The sequence below is a fragment of the Onychomys torridus genome, chromosome 4 (genome assembly GCF_903995425.1).
Source record: "Onychomys torridus chromosome 4, mOncTor1.1, whole genome shotgun sequence".
Classification (NCBI taxonomy): Eukaryota; Metazoa; Chordata; class Mammalia; order Rodentia; family Cricetidae; genus Onychomys; species Onychomys torridus.
Genome location: NC_050446.1, coordinates 14320690 through 14343223, shown reverse-complemented (window position 1 = coordinate 14343223; position 22534 = coordinate 14320690). Strand labels below are relative to the sequence as shown.

At 53.4% G+C, this 22534-nt stretch overlaps 2 protein-coding genes across 5 annotated transcripts; both read left to right on the top strand.

The window, feature by feature from the left end:
- Nucleotides 1-8295: 8295 nt before the first annotated feature.
- Nucleotides 8296-14415, top strand: Entpd2 (ectonucleoside triphosphate diphosphohydrolase 2). 3 transcript variants are annotated; one of them, XM_036185511.1, is made up of 9 exons: nucleotides 8296-8669; nucleotides 10055-10172; nucleotides 10682-10832; nucleotides 10967-11126; nucleotides 11212-11439; nucleotides 11969-12226; nucleotides 12315-12434; nucleotides 13666-13800; nucleotides 13871-14415. In XM_036185511.1, the coding sequence occupies exons 1-9, from the start codon at nucleotides 8553-8555 to the stop codon at nucleotides 14072-14074; spliced, it is 1491 nt and encodes a 496-aa protein (XP_036041404.1). In that variant the 5' UTR covers nucleotides 8296-8552; the 3' UTR covers nucleotides 14075-14415. The 3 variants fall into 3 exon arrangements, with proteins under 3 accessions (XP_036041404.1, XP_036041405.1, XP_036041403.1); XM_036185512.1 differs by lacking the exon at nucleotides 8296-8669 and adding an exon at nucleotides 8808-8927; XM_036185510.1 differs by lacking the exon at nucleotides 8296-8669 and adding an exon at nucleotides 9095-9663.
- Nucleotides 14416-16187: 1772 nt separating this feature from the next.
- Npdc1 (neural proliferation, differentiation and control 1) lies at nucleotides 16188-22114 on the top strand. Of its 2 annotated transcripts, none has more exons than XM_036186453.1 (9): nucleotides 16188-16506; nucleotides 19110-19256; nucleotides 20230-20370; nucleotides 20487-20657; nucleotides 20785-20851; nucleotides 20934-21021; nucleotides 21103-21182; nucleotides 21406-21502; nucleotides 21604-22114. In XM_036186453.1, the coding sequence occupies exons 1-9, from the start codon at nucleotides 16395-16397 to the stop codon at nucleotides 21802-21804; spliced, it is 1104 nt and encodes a 367-aa protein (XP_036042346.1). In that variant the 5' UTR covers nucleotides 16188-16394; the 3' UTR covers nucleotides 21805-22114. The 2 variants fall into 2 exon arrangements, with proteins under 2 accessions (XP_036042346.1, XP_036042344.1); XM_036186451.1 differs by having other exon boundaries at nucleotides 16189-16506; nucleotides 20484-20657.
- Nucleotides 22115-22534: the final 420 nt, after the last annotated feature.

Here is a 22534-nt window from a genome sequence, read left to right as displayed (position 1 = left end):
AAGGGGGCTGGAGAGATGGCCCCACGTTTAAGAGCATTTGTTGCAGCCAGGTGGTGCACCTTTAATCCCAGCCCTTGGGAGACAGAGGCAGGCAGATCTCTGTGAGTTCAAGGTCAGCCTGGTCTACAGAATGAGTTCCAGGACAGCCAGGGCTACACAGAGAAACCCTGTCTTCAAAAACCAAAAATAGAAAGAAATAAACAAACAAAAACCATTTGTTGCTTGTGTAGAGGAGCTGGCGCCCATGTGGTAGTCCATAACCTCAGTTCCAGAAATCTGAAGTCCTCTTCTGATCTCCCACACCAGGCATGCATGTGGTGCACAGACACACAAAATATGGGTGCAGTACATACACATAAAATAAATAGATCTAAGGTGGTTTTTTTTAAATGAAAAAAAGAGAAAGATGTTTCTCCACTTCATTGTATTCTAACATATGTGGATTAATATATGTTCCAGGCAGGCATGGTGGAACCAAGATGGTGGAATGTGACTTTAATCCCACCACTCCAGAAGCAGAGACAGGAGGATCTCTGTGAGTTCAAGACCAGTCTGAGCTACATAGCAAGTTCTAGGACAGCCAGGGCTACATAGAGAGACAGCATCTCAAAAATCAAAACAAAAAACAAACAAGCAAAAAAAAAAAAAAATGTGTTCCACACAGTGATTAAATTCTTTGGTGGTCAAGTAGAAAAATGGAGATTGTAACAAAAGGTCTTTTAAATCTAATTAAACAAGATGTAAAGAAAGGAAATCCTTACATTGCAAACCTGTTCCCTTAGAAGAAATACACAGGGAACTTCAGGGCCATCCCTCAGACACAAAATACCCAGAACACGGGAACGAATGTCCTGGCCTTAAGGGTGACAATGTCCTAACAAGATGTTTGTGAACCTTGGAAGCAAGGCATGTGCACAGGGTGCAGTAATCAGGGTGAGCATTTTAGCATTGCTGTGACTGACAAGCAGAAACTGGGGGGAGTCATTGCTGCTAATGCAGACAATCCCAATGCACCAGTTATAGTGACGGCAGCAGCTGAGACTGGCGGCCTAGAGACCACTGCTGACCTGTGAGAAGGTAGGTTCCTGATGGAAAACCTGGAAATGAGTTTTTCCTAATGTTGTGAGTCAGGGTCTTGCGATGTAATCCTGACTAGTCTAGAATTCATTGTTTAGATCAGGCTGGCCTGGGATCTGCAGTGATTCTTCTCCTCCTGGCTGTAAGGAATGTTGCTAAAAGCACTCATGAGTTTTAGGAAGCATTAGTGATAAGAAATTAGGGGAATGGGAATAAAGTGTGTGATTACCAGAGTGCCAAGCCCCTTTCAAGTGTGACCTGAGGTTCCCAAAGTCATTGTGGATCAAAAGCATGTATGTGGTTCTTTGATGAGTGTTCTCTGGAATACAACCTGATATTGCTACAACCTGCTCACTTTTCTTTTTCTTTTCTTTCTTTCTTTCTTTTTAGAGCTGAGGATCGAACCCAGGGCCTTCTAGGCAAGTGCTCTACCACTGAGCTAAATCCCCAACCCCCTGTTCACTTTTCAAAGCTTTGGATTTATAAAACTCATCTAAGCCAGGCGGCGGTGCATGCCTGTAGTCTTAGCACTTGGAACGCAGAGGCAGGCAGGTCTCTGAGTTCGAGGCCAGCCTGATCCACAGTGAGTTCTAGGACAGCCAGGGCTACACAGAGAAACCCTGTCTCAACAAACAAACAAACAAAAACCTCATCCATCAGAAGAAAATTCTGCTGAGACCAATTTAATATGCTCAGAATGTTGGCTATCTAAAATCTTTTGTATCTCAACCAAGAACACTTTACATGCTTAAACATCAAAGCGGTTATGATTTGGAAGCCACTTCAAAATTGTGCAAGGTGAACACATATTGCATGTACCACATGGTAGGAAATAAAATTATTTTGTTGAAAAAAAAAATAAAGAGTTGGGCCAATGAGATGACTCAGTGTGTAGAATAGCTTGCTGTCCAAGCCTGATGACCTGAGTCTATTCCTGTAGGCCACAGTACAAGGGGAGAACTGATTCCAGAAAGCTGCTCTCTGATTTCCATGTAGGTGTGCAGGCGCTCTCTCTCTCTCTCTCTCTCTCTCTCTCTCTCTCTCTCTCTCTCTCATACATACACACACACATACACACACATCACATACACACACACTCTCATACATATTATACACATAGACATACAAATAATAAAGTTTAAAAATTTAAATCCTCTGAATTTCTATAAACAATAAAAAAAGCCTTAGAAATTTAAATGAAATAAAAAGCAACAATGTACCAGTGATAAATCTAAGAAAAATGCACAGGGCTTTTAATTATTTGTTTTTTTTTCTTTTGTGTGTGTGCCTGTGTGCACATATGTGACCTGTGTGTACAGGCATTTGCAGAGGCCAGAAGAGAGTGTTGGATCCCCTGGAACTGGAGTTATAGGCAATTATGAGCCACAATGTGGACATGGAACTGAACTTGGGTTCCCTGCAAGAGCAGTATGGTTTTTTGGGGGATGGTGGGGGGAGTTGGTTTTTTGTTTTTTGGGTTTTTTGTTTGTTTGTTTTTGTTTTTGGAGACAGGGTTTCTCTGTGTAGCTTTGCACCTTTCCTGGAACTCACTTGGTAGACCAGCCTAGCCTCGAACTCACAGAGATCCGCCTGGCTCTGTCTCCCGAGTGCTGGAATTAAAGGCATGTGCCACTGCTGCCCGGCTACAGTATTACAGTATGTGTATGTGTTCTTAACTACTGAGCTCTCTCTCTAGTCCCTGTATAAGGCCTTTAGAGAAATTATTTTTTTTAATTTAGGTTTTTTCTCCCTCCCTCCCTCCCTCCCTCCCTCCCTCCCTCCCTCCCTCCCTTCCTTCTTTCCTTCCTTCCTTTCTTTCCTTCTTTCTTTGAAACAGGGTTTCTCTAAGTAACATCCTTGCCTGTCCTGAAACATGCTTTGTAAAACAGGCTGGCCTCCAACTCACCAAGTTCTGCCTGCCTCAGCCTCTGCTTGGCTCTGCCTCCCAAGTGCTGGGATTAAAGGTGTTCGCCACCACTGTCCAGCGGCACAGCTGGATACACTCTTAACCACTGACTCATCTCTCCAGCTGCTACCCACTCCCCCCCCCCTTTTTTTTTTTTGAAGTAGTACATAGTAAGGGCTCACTTGTAAATCTACTTACTCAGGAGGCAGAGTTAGGATTGTGAGTTTGAGGTTAGTCTGGGCTACACAATGAGGCCCTGTCTCAAATCTAACTAACCAACCACATAAATAGAAACAGACCAGGGTGGCAGCGGCGGCGGTGGTGGCGGCGGCGGCGGCGGCGGCGGCGGCGGCGGCGGCGCACGCCCTTAATCCCAGCACTCGGGAGGCAGAGGCAGATGAATCTCTGTGAGTTCGAGGCCAGCCTGGTCTACAGAGTGAGTTCCAAGATAGGCTCCAAAAGCTACACAGAGAAACCTTGTCTAAAAAAAAAAAAAATCCAAACAAACAAACAAAAACTCCCAAAACCAAACCAGAACAAACCAACCAAAAAACCCTCATACAAACAAAAAAGAAGGAACTTTTAAAGTCAAGATGTGCCCTAACCACTGGAGATAAATTCCCTGGGTGTGAGTGGCAGAGACCTGGAGACCCCAAAGCACATCTAGGGCAAAGCTGGGGGTGGGGACAGAGCACTCAGTCTACAGCGGCCTGGGTGACAGTGATGCTGGGACCCAGTTCTACACACAGGAAAACAAGAGCTACAGTTGTTTCCTCACAAACAACATCCAGATGGATGGAAGACTCATTATCAGCCAACTGCAGCCCTTTAGGGAATATCCCATGAGCTCACTGTAACTTATTCAGACACGAGCCCAGCCGGGTGAGCCTGGAACAGAGTGTGGACCCCTTGGGAGCTTCACACAGAGCCTGCAAGTCAGGAAGGCCAGGATAAACCATCCCTAAAAAGAAGATGGGAGACTGCAGGAGGTGCGTCATGGAAGGGAGGATAGAGCATGTTCTGTCTTCAGAAAAAGCCTCAGTGGCTCTCTAAAATACAGTAATGGAGCTGAGCAATGGTGGCGCTCTCAAGATACTGTGCAGACAACAGCTCCGAGTCCATGTCCATTTGAATAGTCATACATCAGAACGGTCCAACATGAGAACACATGAGTGACACCTTCAGTGTCCACAGGGCTTTACTTTCAAAAGCACAGTGTGAGGGAAAGAAGCACTCTTCAGAACAATGCCGTGCTGGCCAGTTTTATGTCTACTTAGCACAAGCTAGAGCCATCTGAGAGGAGGGAGCCCTGCTGAGAAATGCCTCCATGAGATTAGCTGTAGGCAGGCAAGCCTGCAGGGTACTTCCTTAATTAGTAATTGATGGAGGGAGGGTCCATCCCACTGTGGTTGGGGATATCTGCCCCTCAAGCTGGTGGTCCTAGGTTCTATGGGAAAACAGGCTGAACAAGCCATAAAGAGCAAGCCAGGAAGCAGCACCATCTCCATGGCCTCTGCATCAGCTCCTGCCTCCAGGTTCCTGTCTTGTTTGAGTTCCTGTCCTGACTTCCTTCAGTGATGGACTTCAATGTGGAAGGGTAAGTCAAAAAAACTTTTCTCCCCAACTTGACTTTGGTCATGGTGTTTCATTTCAGCATTAGAAACCTGAAGACAAATGTCAATATAAAATGGAAAACCAGGGGCTGGGAGATAGCTCAGCAGCTAAGAGCATGGACTGCCCTTGCAGAAGACCTGAATTCAACTCAGAGCCACGTCAGGCAGCTCACCACTACCTGTGACTCCAGCTCCTGGGGGATCCAATGCTTCTGGCTTCCAAGGACACCTCCACTCAATTGCAATACATGTACTTAAAAACAATAAAGTGACTCTTTCAAATTGAAAACCAGGAAACCAATACATTATTTAGAGGTACATAGGTACATGGTAAAAAAGAAAAGTCAGGGGCAGGTCTCTGATTCAAGAGAATGTGTTCTTGTCTCGGGGAAAGGATACTCTGCACCAGGGTGCAGGTGTCTGTGATTCTTTTATTTATTTATTTTTTTGCCAGCGCTGAGGACCGAACCCAGGGCCTTCCGCTTGCTGGGCAAGCGCTCTACCACTGAACTAAATCCCCAACCCCCGGAGGTGTCTAATATGTGAGTAATTCCATACAAATTCCCACTTTTGTTATTCTTATTAACTGACCCTCGGCCCCACATACCCAGTTACAAACCAGCCACATTTCACAAGGCAGCCTTCCTCCCTCTCCTCAGAGCATTTGTGAAGCCTACTCTCTTCAGATTAGATGGATCTCTCTCTCTCTCTCTCTCTCTCTCTCTCTCTCTCTCTCTCTCCCTCTCTCACACACACACACACACACACACACACACGTGCACACACACATCCTGAAGTTCAATTCAAGAGCATGCTTGGCTCACTGTGTATGCCTAAATCTATCTTTGGTTTGCATTTGGACCCAGTAAGTATTTGTTGAATGACGGAATAAATTCATAAAGAAATCCTTGGGCTAGGGAGGGAGCTCAGTCTGTGCAGTGCTTACCAGAGGATGAGGGCCTGTGTTTGAGCTCCAGCGCCTATAAAACAAAACAAAAACAACAGCAAAGTTAGCCATGGTGGCCTGTGCTTGAATTCCCAGCACTGAGGAGACAGAGGGTAACTCTGCCTGGGACCAAGCAGCCTAGACTAATCAGCGTGCACACATTTCCCCACATACAGATATACACCCCACCCATACATACATGTCCACACCAAAAAAAAAAAAAAAATTAATGGGGAAGTGGGTACTGGAAGATGGCTCCATGGTTAAGAGCAATTGCAGAGGATCCAGATTCACTTCCTGGTACCCAAACGGCAGATCACAAGGTTCTCTAGTTCCAGTTCTAGGAGATCTTTGTGTCCATACATATATCCATATATATAACACTCATAGACATAAAATAAAAAAATGGTTATTTTAAAAATGGACTTATTTTAGTGAGCTGGAGAGATGGCTCAGTGGTTGAGCCCAGAGGACCCAGATTTCATTCCCAGCACCCACATAGCAGCTGACAACTGTCTATAACTCCAGTACTAGGGGACTTGATGCTCTCTTCTGACCTTCATGGGCATCAGGCATGCACATGGTGCACAGACATATGTGCAGGTAAAATACCTATGCACATAATAAAATCAAATAAAGACAGTAAGAGTCTTTTTTCTTTCCTTTCCTTTTCTTCTTCTTCTTCTTCTTCTTCTTCTTCTTCTTCTTCTTCTTCTTCTTTTTCTTCTTCTTCTTTCTTGAAACAGGGTTTCTTTGTATAGCCCTGGCTGTCCTTGAACTTCTTTGTAGATCAGGCTGACCTCAAACTCTAAGATTCACCTATCTCTGCCTCCTGATTTCTGGGATTAAAGGTGTGCACCATTGCCGCCTGGCAGTAGGAAAAATTCTTATTTATTCATGTATTTATTTATTTAATTGTGGCATGTGTATGTGTGTGGGTGTGTGGGTGTGTTTGCACAAGCATGCAGGTGCCCAAGGCCAAGATATCAGGTTCCCTGACCTGGAATTCCAGGAAGTTGTGAGCCACCTAACATGGGTGCTGGGAACTGAACTCAAATCCTCTACAAAAGCAGTATGTGCCATTAACCCAGATCCATACCTCTAGCTTTCTAAAAGTAAGTTTTAAAAGAAGGAGGATCAGGAGGAAGAGAAGGAAGGAAGGAAGGAAGGAAGGAAGGAAGGAAGGAAGGAAGGAAAGAAGGAAGGAAGGAAGGGAGCCTTGCTGAGGATCTTTGTCCACTGAAGGTATTTCAGCTTTTGAACAAGGCAGGGGCAGTAAGGTCTCATCAAGTCCAGCGGGAAGCCCCAAGCAGAGGTCGGGGAGGGAGGAGGGGAGGCCTCCACATTCCTCTACTTGAGCCTGAGCCAAGCCACACACAGCACATCTGGGGCCTACCCCGCCCAAAGCCTGAAGCCATTGCCCCTCTTCAGCTCTGGCCAGTTTAGCCTTTGTCCGGACTGTTCCCAACCCTGGGCTTCCCACCCTTCTCGGCTAATCTGGGTACTCAGCCACAAGTGTCTCCCCAGGACAGGCCCAGAGGCCTTGCCCCATCTCTGTCTCATCTTTTCAGGTCCTCACTTGCCCATCAGGGTGCCCTGTTCAGCTTGGAAGAAGGGGTGCTGGCAGGCTGGCGGCTCCCCGTGACCATAGCCTTTCATACCCCGTCCCCTCCTTTCCTGGCCTCTGGTGCCTCTGCCTCTGGCCTTTCAGGGGTGGAAAAAAGAACTTGGGGGGAACATGGGATGAGGAGAGCTAGCAGGAAACTGGAGCCTGGTGCCCAGTGCTGACCACACCCAGAGATTCCCTTCTGGAGCCCCACAAGCTGGACTTGGAAGAGACTGAGCCACCTCCCGGGTTCCTCCCCTCTGGGGTCCTGAGCTGGAAGAAAGGCGCCTTTGCTGGGCCTGAAACACCAGACCCTCAGCCAGGGCAGCGATCCCAGCCCTATTGTCTTCGCCTGTTCAGCAGCCAAGGCATCGCCCAGATGCCTGCAGCAAAGGCCACTCTAGCTCCAGCAGCCCTGCTTCCTGGTGGTCTCACCACATGGCTCCCTGCTGCCCCATGGATGGAATTCTTTGTGTTTCTGGAATTCCCATCTTGTAAGGGCATGAAGTGGCATGGCTCCTGGCCAGGAAGCCCTGAGTACTGGGTCAGTGGGAGGGATAGGGTTAGGTCAGAGTCAGCAGAGAGCCTTCCCAGCAGCCAGCCGGTGTCCAGGAACTTCTTGCTGCCAGGCACCCAAGCTTGCTTCGGGACACTTTTCTTGTAGGATGTCACCTGTGTGCAACTATAGTCTCTTGAGTTTAGGCTTCTGTGCCTCCCTCCTGGGCAAAGAGGGATGGCCATGGCCCTGAGATAAAACTCAGAAACAGACTCCATCTGCCCTCAGTTTCCCTTCTGGGCTCGTGTGATGGCAGGTCATGCCTGCCTTTTTCAATTCAGAGCCACTTGGTGCTTATTAGCCCCCGGAGTCGTCCCTGCCCCTCGTGCCTGCTCCACAAGCAGATGCTGAGCCCCTGGACCTTTCTGAGCCTCCAGCCAAGACCCAGTAGTTGAAGCTTAGTTCTCTCGGCAAAGAGGTCCGGGTTGCTTTTCCCAGGCCAGGGACAAATTTGGCTTCGAGGGCGCAACACTCTCCAAGCAAGGCTGCCTAGGAACCAGTCCAGCCAATCCCCAACACCAGGTATCCTTCTCTAACGACTCCCCAGGACCGAGCTGGCCACTCTCTTTGCCCGGGAAGGAGGACCGTGGCTGAGAGCTGTGGGGAGATTCAGCCACGAGCCTGAGAGAGAAAGGGGTGGTGCGGTTGAGTCACCCGCACCTCTTCAGTCACCTGCGCGTCTTCGGAAGGGGCAGGGCCGACTTTGGGCTTGTCCCGCGGTGGGTGGGCCTTCATGTGGGCGGGCCTCCTGCAGCCCCGCCCCGGCACCTAACCCTGGGCCACGGGCCACCCAGGCCTCCCCGCTGCTCGCTGTCCCGGGTCCCTGCTGTGTTCTCCCGCGCGCTCCCATGGCCGGAAAGTTGCTGTCACTGCTGCCACCCCTGCTGCTGGCTGCGGTGGGTCTCGCCGGCCTCCTGCTGCTGTGCGTTCCTACCCAAGACGTCCGGGAGCCGCCCGCCCTCAAGGTGCACGCGCCCACCGAGGCGCTCGTTTGGGAAGCAGCAGGCTGGGCACTAGGGAGGCGGGAGGCGGGGAGACGGGGACGGGGAGCTGTCGGGGAATCTAGGAGCGCGCCGGCGGAACGCCTTGGGCTCCCGCGTCAGCGCGGGACCAACCCGCGCTGTACCTCCAGCCGGGTCCTAGGTTCCGCGCTTGATTTTACTGAGTCCTCGGGGTGACAGCGACGCTTCCGGAGCTCCACGGCACTGGAGGCCAAGTTCGTGGTAATTCCTCTTTTGCGGCTTCGCGATGGAGCTGCCAGTTGGCGGGGGAGCTGTCTTCCCGCTCCTTTCATGCGGTTCCCATCTCCCCTAGCTGTGGCAAGAACCCCCGCCCCTAGTCCAGCGCGATTTCCGGGCAACACCCAGAGCGCGCCGTTATAGAAGAGCATTGGTTCTAGATTCAGCTCCAGATAGGGGGACAGCACACACTAGGGGCCTCCAACCCCTCTCAGACCAATGTCTGAACAGTGACACTTGAAGGAAGCTCGCTGGTCTAAAGGGGTCTCCGTCACCAACCCTCAGGCTAGACGCTGGTACCTATAACCTTTTGTTGATCTTGTGCTGAGTTTGTGTGGAGAGTGGACATCCCAGCCCCAGGGACCCAGGATGGAAGGGGAAGAGCTCCGTAGCTATGCGGGATGGGCTGTGGGGTGTGGGAGTTGGATCCTTGTATCTGGCTGGCTCTGGAGGAGTTCCCTGGTGTGCGGGAGGACTGGAGCAGCCCTTTCCCAGGCTAGAACTGGCACATGCCCCAGGCTGGTGTCCAGCCAGGCTCCCTCAGCTGGAGTCCAGCCCCCTGGAGCAGGCTACCCTGCAAAGAAAGCCCATCCAGCGCCCCCCTCAGCTCTGCAAAACCAGACTCTCCTTGGCAGTTAGGCTCAGGAAGGGGTGTGGATTGGAGACCTACACTCAGCCTCAGCCACATTCTTTCCCAGCGGCCCTTACTTCACATCCTCAGGTTAGGCTAAGGTCTCGGCAGATACAGGTAGAGCAGAGAAAAAAGGAAGAGTAGCTCTTGGGTGTGGTCCCCCTGAACTGAGGACCTTGTGTCCCCAAGTCAAAGTTCCCGGTGTGCTCTTGGGACCCTCTGTCCCTGGCCCCTCAGTTGTCTTTGCCAGGAAGTCTACTTTGTGGTGCTCCGCAGTGCCATCCTCAGGCAGTTGAGGGGGAGGGGGTCACCCCAGGAACTCCTGGTCAGCCTGCTCTGTTCAAGCTCCATCACCGTGGAATGCCCTTGACTGTCTCTGAGCTTCAACGTGTACTTTGATACACAACTGGTGGGGGTGAGAATCGAAATGTTAAAGGGAGTCCCTACGTCCCTCAGGCTGACTTAGCACTCCCACCCACAGTACGGCATCGTTCTGGACGCTGGCTCTTCACATACATCCATGTTTGTCTACAAGTGGCCAGCGGACAAAGAGAACGACACAGGCATCGTGGGTCAGCACAGCTCTTGTGATGTTCAAGGTGAGCACGGTCTTGGGGTTATTGTTCAGTCTTAGCATCACAGGCCCAAACAGTCATTCTCTTCTGTTTGCTGCTAGGTGGGGCTTACTCGAGACAGGAGTTCAAAAAGAGAGGCTGGGCTCTCTGGACCTGGGAGGGGCTGTGGGTACCTGATGTTCTGGAACAGAAGTCCTGGGGAGCAGGTGGAATCATTGGGATTTAATGGCCCAAGACCAGTCTCTACACTATAGACGTGGCAGGTGGGGCTCTGAGGATCTAAGCGTGTATCAGGCAGGTTCTTTGGAGGCTAGGCGAGGCTGACAATGCCTGAGTTTTTCTCCTGGCATCTGTGCCCACACCCACCAGGCAGACGGCAGCTTCAGAGGCTCTGGGTGGCACCTGGACCCTTTGTCTCTGAATTAGCTATCTCTGGGATTAAGCTGGGAGGGTATGTCTAAGCAGCCTCATCAGCCTATGTCCCACCTGGAAACGGTCTACCAAGCCTGGGTCCAACTCCTTGCTCTCTCTAGGTGGGGGCATCTCCAGCTATGCACATGACCCTTCTCGGGCGGGCCAGAGTCTGGTTGAATGTCTTGAACAGGCACTTCGGGATGTGCCCAAAGACAGACATGCCAGCACACCGCTCTACCTGGGAGCCACAGCAGGCATGCGCCTACTCAAGTGAGTACCTATACCCTTACTTGGCCCAGCAGCCTTCATAGCCCTTCACACCCCCTCCGTGGGCAAGCTCTCAGGAATGCATGGCAGAGGGCATCTGGGGATGAGTTCCATCAGAGTCCTCCCCCATTCCACAGCCTGACCAGCCCAGAGGCCACAGCCAGGGTGCTTGAGGCAGTGACAGAGACGCTCACACAGTACCCCTTTGACTTCCGTGGTGCTCGAATCCTCTCGGGACAGGACGAAGGGGTGTTTGGCTGGGTGACTGCCAATTACCTGCTGGAGAACTTCATCAAGGTGGGCCCTGCAGCTGGCCCAAAGAGCCTGGGGTCCTGCGGGCCTTGCCTGCCCACTGCCTTAACCCAATTTCTGCTCTCCACAGTACGGCTGGGTGGGCCGGTGGGTCCGGCCGAGGAAGGGAACTCTGGGGGCCATGGACCTTGGGGGTGCCTCAACACAGATCACCTTTGAGACAACCAGCCCGTCTGAAGATCCAGACAGTGAGGTCCATCTGCGGCTCTATGGCCAACACTACCGTGTCTACACCCACAGCTTCCTCTGCTATGGCCGAGACCAGGTTCTTCAGAGGCTGCTGGCCAGTGCCCTCCAGGTGCTTCTCCAACCTCAACCACTGGTGCCTCCTTGAGGAAGGGAGGAAGAAGGGACCAAAGGCCACAGGGCAGAGCCAGGGGAGCATCGAATACTGACCTCAGGGACTATAAGAGAGGCCTCCTTTTATGTGGATGCACACATAGCTGTGAGGCCCACAGTGGGTCAGACGTCCACAGTGATGTCCCCGTTCAGCCTCAACCACAGATCACCTGACCAGTGCTTCTCCAGCTGGGTGTGCCTCAGCTTGAAGACAGGTGGGGAGGAATTCAATGGGATAAAGGGTCAGGAATAGGGGTCTAGTGTAAGGAGAGCCAAAAGCCATCTCACGGAACCTTGAATATCCGGCCAAAGCATTTGCTGTTTGTTAGCCATGTGCAGGTAATGGTTAGCCATGATGGCTCATGAATGCAAAAGGGGCGTTTCCCGAGTTGGAATTGTGGACAGTTCATCATGCTGCTTCTCCGGGGTGGGGTGGAAGGCAGCAACCACAGCAGAGAATTCTATCTGTACTCTGGTTAACTCCCCAGACCCACCACCTCCACCCCTGCTGGCCAAAGGGCTACTCCACCCAAGTGCTGCTCCAGGAAGTCTACCGGTCACCATGCACTGAGGGCCAGCGTCCTCGGACCTTCAACGGCAGTACCCTCGTCAGCGTCGCGGGCACCGGCAGTCCCGCCCTCTGCCGTGACCTGGTCTCTGGGCTCTTCTTCAACTTCTCCTCTTGCCCCTTCTCCCAGTGCTCCTTCAATGGGGTCTTCCAGCCCCCCGTGACTGGGAACTTCATAGTGAGTCTGGGGAGAGGGCTGTGGGGCTGACGGCATTCAGCATCTGGGGTCTTGTGGGAGTATGACCGCACAATCCCTTCTCCCACAGGCCTTTTCTGCTTTCTACTACACGGTGGACTTCCTGAGGACGGTGATGGAGCTGCCTGTGGGAACCCTGCAGCAGCTGGAGGCAGCCACAGAGACGGTGTGCAACCAGACCTGGGCTGAGGTGAGGCCTGTCCCCCGCACTCTCCATGACTGGGCAGGAGGCTGGGCCATTCATTTGCTCTACGTGTAGAGAGACCCTGTCATTTCAGAATGCCGACCACCATAGGTAGACTCAAGAAATGGCCAGAGGGGGAGCTGGGGACTGGGTAAGCTAGAAATTCAGTGGTCTCCTTGGGGCCTGGTCTTTTTTAAAAATTCATTCATTCATTTTTTATATGCATTGGTGTTTAACCTGTATGACTCTGTGAGGGTGTCAGACCCCCTGGAACTGGAGTTACAGACAGTTGTGAGCTGCCATGTGGGTGCTGGGAATGGAACCCGGGTCCTCTGGCAGAGCAGCCAGTGCTCTTAACCTCTGAGCCATCTCTCCAGCCCCAGGGGGGGCTGACTTTATAACCAAGGTCTGGAGAGCAAGTGGGACGGGTATTGCAAAGGCTCTGTGGCAACAGGGAGCTCAAAGCACGCAGGGACAGAAAGGCAGGTGCCTAGGACAGAGTGTGGCGAGGAATGTCCCACCAGTGGGAAAAGAATACTCAGCAGGAGAGACTCTGCAGGGCTTGGGGTATGCCTGGAGGAGCTGAAGATGCCACCAGATTTCTGGTTCTGCCCGTGGGCTAAATACCAGTTCCAGGTAAGGAAGAATAGAGAGCTCTGGATAGCTGGAGTGTGGCGTGGCCACCGACTCTGGAGAAATGGGTCCTCCTAGTCTTAGGCACACTTCCAGGTCTCAGAAAAGTAGGGCCAAGTAGTCAGAGAGCAGCACTGGAGGCCGGCCCTCTGTTCCTTTGATTATGAAGCAAGGGTGCTACTCTCCTGCTTCCTAGTGGCTACCCCTGCTGTCCTCTCCAGCTGGCTGTTGGAAGGAAGGACACAAGGCCTTCCAGCGGTCATGTGGTTTATCCCAGAGGAGTGTCTGCCTGGGAAGGGCGTCTTGGACTAGGTCTTTCTGTGTATTTCCGGCCTGAGCTGTAGGGAGGGCGCCTTACCCCGCGGCCATAGTTCCTCGTGGTTTTTCTCCTTCTCGTTCTTCTTCTTCTTCTTCTGGTTTTTCGAGACAGGGTTTCTCTGTAGCTTTGGAGCCTGTCCTGGAACTCGCTCTGTAGACCAGGCTGGCCTCGAACTCAAAGAGATCCACCTGCCTCTGCCTCCCGAGTGCTGGGATTACAGGCGTGCGCCACCACCGCCCGGCTCCTCGTGGTTCTTAATCTAACGATGTCTTGCTTTCTTCTTAGCTTCAGGCTCGAGTGCCAGGGCAGCAGGCCCGCCTGGCTGACTACTGCGCCGCAGCCATGTTCATACAACAGCTACTAAGCCGCGGCTATCACTTCGATGAGCGCTCTTTCAGCGGAGTGGTCTTCCAAAAGAAGGTGAGTGATGGGTGGGGCCGGAGGACTCGGGGCGCGGCCTCTTGGAAGCTGACGCCACGCCCCCTCTTAGGCCGCAGACACTGCTGTCGGCTGGGCGCTGGGCTACATGCTGAATTTGACGAACCTGATTCCGGCTGACCTTCCGAGACTACGTAAGGGAACTCACTTCAGCTCCTGGGTTGCGCTCCTCCTGCTCTTTGCGGTCCTGCTCTTGGCGGCGCTGGTCCTGCTCCTGCGTCAGGTGCGCTCCGCCAAGTCGCCCGGCGCCCTCTAGGGGTGCACTGGGAGCTGCTCGCAACCCCCAGGACACCTCTGACAGAGTCAGCCTGGGGATGACATCTACAGCCACAGGAAGCCTTGGTAGGCCCCTGCAGGCCTCTCCAGCCCTGAGTTCTCAAGTATTCCCCCCACCTCTCTCCCTGGGGTGTCAGGTCTCAGCCTGTGACTCAGGGTGAGGTCCGTTCAAAGAGGGACCTTTGTTCTGATCTTCAGGGCCCTGGAACTTCCTATGCATAGCCTGGGCCTTTAGAAAGGCAGCCACCCGAGCCTACAGGCTAGGAGTCAGTTCAATGCCTACTTGTAAAAATTTTGTAATAAAAGATTTTTCCTAAAGCAGTGAAGTGTTCATAGGGTGGGGCACCCTTCTGATACTGGTCCTCCTTCCAGCCGTGCTGATTATTCAGACCTAGCCTGGTTCCAAGATACTGACTTTTCTTGCTTCCTTCCTTTCTGGACCAGACCTGAGGTGATGAAGGCACTCCTCTACACTGGTCTGGGTGGTCCCTGGGTCTGCATCTTCTTTGATTGACAAAACCCTATCAAACCTTGGATTCCCCTTGATGATATTGGTAGGGATTGAGGATGCACCCCGAGGTTGTTGATTTCCCCCCTCAATTGCAGGGGCTCCGGAAGTGTCAGCAGCCCTGCATTCTACCCCTAAGTTTCTGTGTTCTCTAAGTAGAAAAGCATGGCCTGGGTATGCTACATCTCCCCTGCCTCTTTTATGGGAAATGAATTCAGACACAATTTCTGTTCAGTGTTTTGAGGGCTGGGTTGGGGGTGCACAGGCACACACAGTGTCTGTCTTTGATACATTTTGTAAACCTACAACAGCAAGTCTCCACTTTGACATTGTGAGCCTGAAGGACTGAGAGAAGTACAGGGTTTGGGGAACTCAATCTTCTTGTCTTTCTGTTTTATGTTTTTGTTATTTTGTTTTTTGAGACAGGGTTTCTCTGTGCAGCTTTGGCTGTCCTGGAGCTTGATCTGTAGACCAGCCTGACCTCGAACTCACAGAGATCCACCCGCCTCTGCCTTCTGAGTGCTGGGACTAAAGGTGTGCACCACCACCGCCTGCCAAGATTTTTTTTCTGTTTTACATTCTTTGTGTGTGTGTGTGGGGGGGGGTGTTGAGACTTGGTTTCTCTGTGTAAGAGCTCTGACTATCCCGGAACTTGCTTTGTAGACCAGCCTGACCTCAAACTCACAGAGATCTGCCTGCCTCTGCCTCCCAAGTGCTGGGATTAAAGGCCTGCGCCACCACCGCCCAGTATCTGTTTTACATTTTTAAGACGGGGTCTCATTGTGTATCCCTGGCTGTCCTGGAACTTGATATGTAGACCGAGCTGGTCTCAAACTCACAGATAACCTCCTACTTCTGCCTCTCGAGTGGTGGGATTAAAGGAGTCCACCACCACACTTAGCTTCAACCTTGCTTTCTTGACTGAGTCAGTGGGAGGTCTCTGGATGGGATGGGGTGTGTTCTCAGGGGACTGGAAGAGAAGAATGAATACAAGGCACCGTGGATGCTCCATGTTGTGTGACTCAAGGGAACTGGAAACCATTACCTGGGACAGTGACCACCTTGGACAGCTCCCAGACGCCTGTCAGCAGCAACGTCAATTTACTTTTGCCCCCTTGTGGACTCACTCGGAAACTGGCGTCAGGAGCGATCTACTTGTGAGCCTGCTGTGTTTGCTTTACTTCGTGGCTTAGGAAGCCGGGAGGCGGCTCTGAGTACACCTGTGCGTCTCTGTGCACCTGTTTATCCTTTGATACATTTGCAAACCTGCAACAGCCAGCCTGGTCTACATAGCAAGTTCCAGGACAGCCAATGCTTGCTCCTGGTGTTCGCCTAGTCTAAGGCCCTCCGCTCTAATAGGGTGGGAGTCTACGGTTTGGCAGTCGGACCACTAAGAGGAAGGCATGTATCTTGGGACGCCCACTCCTAGTCAGTCCTAAACCAGATTTCTGGGTAATGAGAAGGTGTCCTGCTGCAGAGGCTGGAGGGCCCGAGGCACTTAGTCGCCTGTAGAAAGGGGACCCTCAACAGGTCGCAGAGGGAGGGGGCTCAGTCTGGAGATGTCCCGCCCCCGCAGGTGGAGCGCGCAGGCGCACTCCCTGCACGCTCCTCTGGCCGCTGATCCTCCATCGCATCCCGGATCCTTTGCCGCAGCGTCAGCGCCGCCTCCTCCTCTTTTCCTCTTCCTCCTCCGCCCCCTCTCGCTTCCCGGCTTCTCCAGTCGCGGTTCCCGGAGCCGGTACTGAGCCCGGGGGCGCGGGGTGCCATGCTGCCCGGGTGGCGGCGCTGAAGCATGGCGACGCCGGTCCCTCCGCCTTCCTCGCGGCACCTGCGGCTGCTGCGGCTGCTGCTCTCCGGCCTCATCCTCGGAGCGGCCCTGAACAGTGCCACCGCCCGCCGCCCGGGTGAGCTATCGCTCTGGGCGCAGGCTGCGGGGCGCTCCGGGGCCGGGATCACAGGGCGGGGAATCCTACCCCTGACGCCACCCTCATCCTCCCTGCCACCGCCCTGGCCTCACCCGGGCCCGCAGGCCAGGCAGGTCCGGTCCGCTGGGCATGGATTGGGTAAACAGGTCAGGCCCGCTGAAGGCCAGGCTGGATGAGTCTTCTCTCAGGTTGCTGGAGGCGACCATAGATTTCATGATCATCTTCTGGTCTTTGTTTCTGGGTCCCTGAGCCAATTCGGCGTGTGTCTCCGGATGTCTTTCTGGGCATCTGCAGCCATCTGGTTCCTGGTGGCCCTCAGAGGGGATCCTGTGTCTTTGTTTCTGTGTTTCTGCCGTTCCCAATCCGCAGGGTTGTTCCCGGTGTCTGTGGGCCTTGCTGCTGTCAGCCTTCTCTCGGGGTGGGTTCCCATGGCAGAGTCTAAGAGTTCCAGGCCCATTAGGGTCTTGTTCCAACTTAGTGGGGGTCAAACTGCCCCCACCCCCTGCCCTGGAGGGCACAGTGCTACCCTGTCTTCTGGACTGAGGTCTGTATGTTAACCCCTCAAAAGAGTGTGAGCCCAGTCTCGGAAAACGTTCTTGCCAGATGGGTCCTGAAGCTACAGGATCCAAATCATATCTCCCTGAAGGGAGTGAGGTGGGAGAGGGTGCCCATATGCTCATTGAGTTCTGGATCTCTGAAGGGGAGGCGCTTTGAGCCCAGCTTACAGATGAGGAAACGGAGGCACTGAGAGGTGACTGGTTTGTGGCACAACTGGGACTCTAATGAGATTGTTCTGCGTGTGGGGCCTTAAGAGCTGGGCAGGCCTCCTCCCGGGCAAGCAATCCTGGACTGAAAGTTGGCATGACTGGAAGAGACTCTTGGGGACGGTGGAGGGCCAGACCAGGCCTTGCCAGAGGTAGTACAGGCCACCTGCTGAAAAGCCTGCCTTCCCGGTGGAGCCCCCTCAGGAGTGGGACTACAGGGGCAATGCTGAACCCCTTCTTGAGCAGGTGCTGGCCTCCACTCGTTGGCCACGGTAGCTGGATGCAGAGACCTAGCTTGACCCGTCAGTCCCTAAGCACCCCCTTACCACACCTAGTGGCCAGGAGGGCCAGTAGCTCAGCATGGGTAGAATACCAGTTACTCTCCAGTTACCGTTGTTCCTGTGACCTCCTCGTCACACCCAGGCTGGAGAGGGTCTTTCTATCCAAGATTAAACAATAGGCTGGTGGGCAAGGGAGGTCCTGCCGTCCCAAACCAGCCTTGTGCCACGCACCTCTAGTATAGATCTGACTAGGTTATCAGCACCAGGGGCAGGGACTATCAGGCTCCCTGGAGCCTAGCTGGTGGGTGGAGCCCATGTAAGCCTCCTGGTACAGGTTTAATGTTTAACTATTCGGAGCCCCAAGCCAGATCACTGTCACTGGAGTCTGGTGATCCAGCCTATGGAGGCTAGAAGGGCTTGGCCTGGGATTCAGTGTCCCATCTGCCATCAGGGTTGCTGGAACTTTTTTCCAGTGGATGTGGAGTGTCAGATTACAAAAGGAACCAGCCGAAGGCTGCAGAATGTTCTCCACATCCCAGGGGGCCCGGCTGGCATTGCCTGTGGTGTGCAGTGGTGGCTGGGCTTAGGAGAGGAAGGACTCTATTGGCCAGAGACACTCAACCAGGCAAGGTTGATGTCCTGCTGGGTATTCCCTTGGACTCTGCTGGCTTCCTGGGACAGGGACCAGGGCCCCAGGTTGGAAATATTTCTTAGTTTTGAAGCAACTGAACTTATACACCCCACAAGAGAAACTGAGGCATGAGGGTCACTGTTCTATCTACCCCATCAGCATGGTGCTAATTGGCATATATAAGCAGAACATCATGCTCTGGGCCCCAAATGAGGAAGACAAAAATGTGACTGGGAACTATGACCTAGACTGGCATCCCCAGCGCTGACCAGCCCAGGCCTTTCAATGCCCTCATTGTATCTAGCTAGCTCCATCTTAGCTGGTCTCCCAAATCCCAGTAGCTTCTCTCTGCTCTAAAGACAAAGGGTAGGCAGGGAGAGCCACTGTCTTCTGGACTGAGCATTTGTCCTGTGGCCTGCTAGACTATAGGGTTGTAGGATTATGTGATGGGGTCTAGGGAGAAGACCCAGTGTTTAGGAGAAGTGGCTACCCAGCATCCTTTGCTGCCCCTGAGCCAAAGAGAGAATAGAGCTCTGTCCTCGGTAGCAATCTGGATGAAAGGTCCTGGCTCACTCTGAGCCACATAAAGGTCAAAAGCCAGCCTTGGAGGACTATGCAGTCCTTTTCTGGAGGCTGACTGGACAGTTAGGGTCAGTTCTTCTTTAAGGCTTAGGGCTAGAAGAGGACTGTGAGGAGTGGATGGGGCAGGGTAGTTCTCCAAAGACTTGGGACTGTTTGCTTCCTGATTCTGAGGCTTGGCAGCAGGAAGGCAGGGCCTGCCCAGAACAATGGCCGGAGACAGGCCTGGCCAGCCCATGGAAGGAGGGGTTTCTAAGCAAGGGCTGCTGTTGCAATGAGACTCAGCCAAGCGGGCTGTGATGGACCATGTCTCTGCTTCTTCCTCAGATGCTCCCACCTGTCCTGGAAGCCTGGACTGTGCCCTGAAGAGGCGGGCCAGATGCCCACCGGGCGCACATGCCTGTGGACCATGCCTTCAGTCCTTCCAGGAGGACCAGCAAGGGTTCTGTGTGCCCAGGATGCACCAGTCTTCTGGTATGCCAGAGTATAAGTTCAGGGGAAATGGATGGGTGAGATATCGTCCCTCCCTTCCTGCCCATTCCCCTGAGCTTTATGGAGCACTCAGGTCCGAGCACTCTAGGAGTGACAAGCCCTTTCATCCTTTCAAGATGGTGCTGGCTCAGTGTTGGAACTAGGCTGAGGCCTATGGCAGTTGAGTCTTCCTGGTGTAAGGGATGACCTTGGGAAGAGGAGAGGTCAGAATGTTAGGGCTTGGAACATGATAAGCCTGCCAAAAGCTTTTCCAGGTGTCTACGTTAGCACTCTCTAGGTCTCCTTTGCTCACGTACCCTGTGCACTCCACACAGCATGTTTGGAAGTGCCAGCCCTGTGCTCGTGGTAACTGTCCTTCAGTCTATCTGGATGTCCCTTCAGGTGATGAGGCCTTTACCTGAGAGGTGCTGGGGATGTGGCCAGCCAGGATTCCTAGGAAGAAGTGGTAAAGAGGGGCCCCGAGAAAAGGCCAGAGGACTGCTATAAATTGGGGTCCCGTGTGGGAGGTACAAAGTGAGAACCAATCGGGGCCCAGCCACCTGCCCACCCCCACAGGCTCCTTTTCTGATGGGAGTAGCCTAAATATTTGGGTATCCTTTGGCTTCTCTCCATTCTTTCAGGATTTCCTTTCTCCTCTTGGGCAGAGAAGGTGCCTTGGGGTGGTCAAGGTAGGAAATGGATTGTCTTAGTACAGTGCCTAGCTCTTTGGGCACACTAGCTAGGATAAGGGACTCCATTCCTTTCTCCTCTTATGGGCCTCTGCACATCCCTCTAGCCCTTTTCTCCACCCCCACCCCCCATCCCCTGGTACTTAAAGAAACTCCCTCGCCTGTCACCATGGTAACCCAGGATGGTGAAACTTTGGATAGGTCCCTCCATCTCAGGAGACTGCCTGCTGCAGGTGTTGTCTAAGGGTCCGGGGCCGCTCTCTATGATGGCCCCTCACACTCCTCAGGGGAGGACCTGCCCCAGCCCAGACTGGAAGAGGAGATCGATTCTCTGGCCCAGGAACTAGCATTGAAGGAGAAGGAGGCTGGACACCCAAGGCTTACAGCACAGCCCTTGCCTGAGGCTGCACAGAAGCTCCTAGAGCCTGGTGAGGACCCACTCCCACCCCTCTCCCTGACCCTCCACCCCTTGCTCGCTTCCCTGACCCTGCTTCTTTGACTAAAGGTCAAGGCCTGCTGACTTTATGTACCTGCCTCTCAGCAGCTACCCTGGGATTCTCACAGTGGGGTCAAGGACTGGAGCCCGGCCTCCCCTCCATTCACGGAACCTCCCAGCCCACACCCCACGCCTCCTTGGGCTCCCCTGTATCTTCTGGGCCTGTGCACATGTCTCCGCTGGAGCCCCAGGGCGGACATGGAAATGGCCTCACCCTTGGTAGGTCCAGGTTGGCAGTAAGGGGCAGGCGTGTGGTGGGTCGACAGGCACAAAGGGGATGGTGGGATGGGAGGCAGACTAAGGATCCTCCTCAGAGGGCTCCTCACAATGCCCCTCTCTCCCACAGTGCTGATCCTGGCTTTCTGCTTGGCGAGCACAGCCGCCCTGGCTGTGGCAGCCCTCTGCTGGTGTAGGTAAGTCGCTGACTCCAACTGGTGGGTGGGGCCTGACCTTCAGCTCCATAACAACAACCCTCTCAACCCCAACCTCTTTTAGGCTACAACGAGAGATTCGCCTGACTCAGAAGGCCGACTACGCTGCCACATCCAAGGCGCCCACTTCCCCTACAACACCGCGGATCTCGGTGCGTAGCGCCTCCTCCACCAGGCCGGCTCTCATTCTGTGCGCCCCAGCGTTTGCTTGACATTTCCGCCCCCTTCCACAGCCTGGGGATCAGCGGCTGGCGCACAGCGCTGAGATGTATCACTACCAGCACCAGAGACAGCAGATGCTGTGCCTGGAGCGGTGAGCGGCCCTAGCCTGAAAAGGCAGCCACTTTTCCCCTGCGCCTTTGCCCCACCCACACCTCACCTGGTAGCCCTTCCCCACCTGCATCCAACCTCTTACTTCCTAGCTCCCCCATCCCTACCCCAGCCCACACCCAGGGCAACAGTAGATTGAGCACCTACCTCTAGGCCCCTGTCCCCTGGAGAGTGCACAGGGGACCCAGCTATCTCACCCCCACTAGGCATAAGGAACCTGCAAAGGAACTGGAGTCAGCCTCCTCTGATGAGGAGAACGAAGATGGCGACTTCACGGTGTATGAGTGCCCAGGCCTGGCACCGGTGAGTGCTCTAGGGGCGTGGACGGGTTTATGGGCTAGGGCTTCTCCTCATCTTGCTGTCTCAGGCCTTGCTGCCAGGAGCTTGACCCAGTGTCTTCACAGACAGGGGAGATGGAGGTGCGCAACCCGCTGTTTGACCATTCCTCGCTGTCCGCCGCACCAGTGCCGGGTCCCAATTCCTCACCTCCGCTGCACCAGTGCCGGGTCCCAATTCCTCACCTCCGCTGCACCAGTGCCGGGTCCCAATTCCTCACCTCCGCCGCACCAGTGCCGGGTCCCAATTCCTCACCTCCGCTGCAGTGACTCCTAGGGTGATGCCCACTTGCCTGCAGCCCACAGCTCACCGATGAGAGAAGCAAGGCCTGGTGTTCCCCGTTGAAAAGAACAGCATTGTGACCCTCTGCATGCTTCTGGCAGGAGGGAGGCACCAGCCCCTGGGCTTCCTTGCCAGGGAGATTCTCCACCTTATGTGGGAGACCTAGCATCTGCTTGCACTTTCTCTACCTGGTCTGAACCCTCAAACTGGAGGGACTAGTCCAGGACCCCTAGAGCCCAGGCATGGGTAGAAAATTCTGGAGATAAAAGCCAATTAAAGTCTTTTTCAAATCTGTGAGTGGCTTCTGGCCTACCTCCCTGGGAGCCTTGGTGGATGGACACTGAGTGTGGCTTCTGGCTTCACTGATGGTATGATTAGTCCACAGTCACCCACCTCCTGGGAGCCTTGGTGGATGGACGTCCGTTGACTGAGGGCCTGGAACCTTCTCTTGCACCTCCAGAAAGAGGTGGTACCTCTATAAGGGATTTGGACTAGAGGAGAATCAAACACAGGATATCCCTCACCCTCCACAGTGGGGACCCACCCCTACTACTCACTCTTCTACCCTAGAGTTTAGGAATAGTAAGGGCAAGAGGATCCCAAAGATGGCAAGATTCTGAAGACCCAATCTGTGGGATAAAAAGGGTTGGGAGAGGGAGCAATTTGCATACGCCTCCCTGTGAGTACCCGATGCCATTCCTGCTTTCTATCTACTTA

Coding starts and splice junctions, on each gene's coding strand:
- Entpd2 (XM_036185510.1), top strand. CDS start 9,337: ATGCGGGATGGGCTGTGGGGTGTGGGAGTTGGATCCTTGTATCTGGCT. Junction 11,127..11,211: donor TGCTGGAGAACTTCATCAAG/GTGGGCCCTGCA, acceptor TGCTCTCCACAG/TACGGCTGGGTGGGCCGGTG. Junction 12,227..12,314: donor CCGTGACTGGGAACTTCATA/GTGAGTCTGGGG, acceptor CTTCTCCCACAG/GCCTTTTCTGCTTTCTACTA.
- Npdc1 (XM_036186451.1), top strand. CDS start 16,395: ATGGCGACGCCGGTCCCTCCGCCTTCCTCGCGGCACCTGCGGCTGCTG. Junction 20,658..20,784: donor TGGAAATGGCCTCACCCTTG/GTAGGTCCAGGT, acceptor TCTCTCCCACAG/TGCTGATCCTGGCTTTCTGC. Junction 21,503..21,603: donor AGTGCCCAGGCCTGGCACCG/GTGAGTGCTCTA, acceptor GTGTCTTCACAG/ACAGGGGAGATGGAGGTGCG.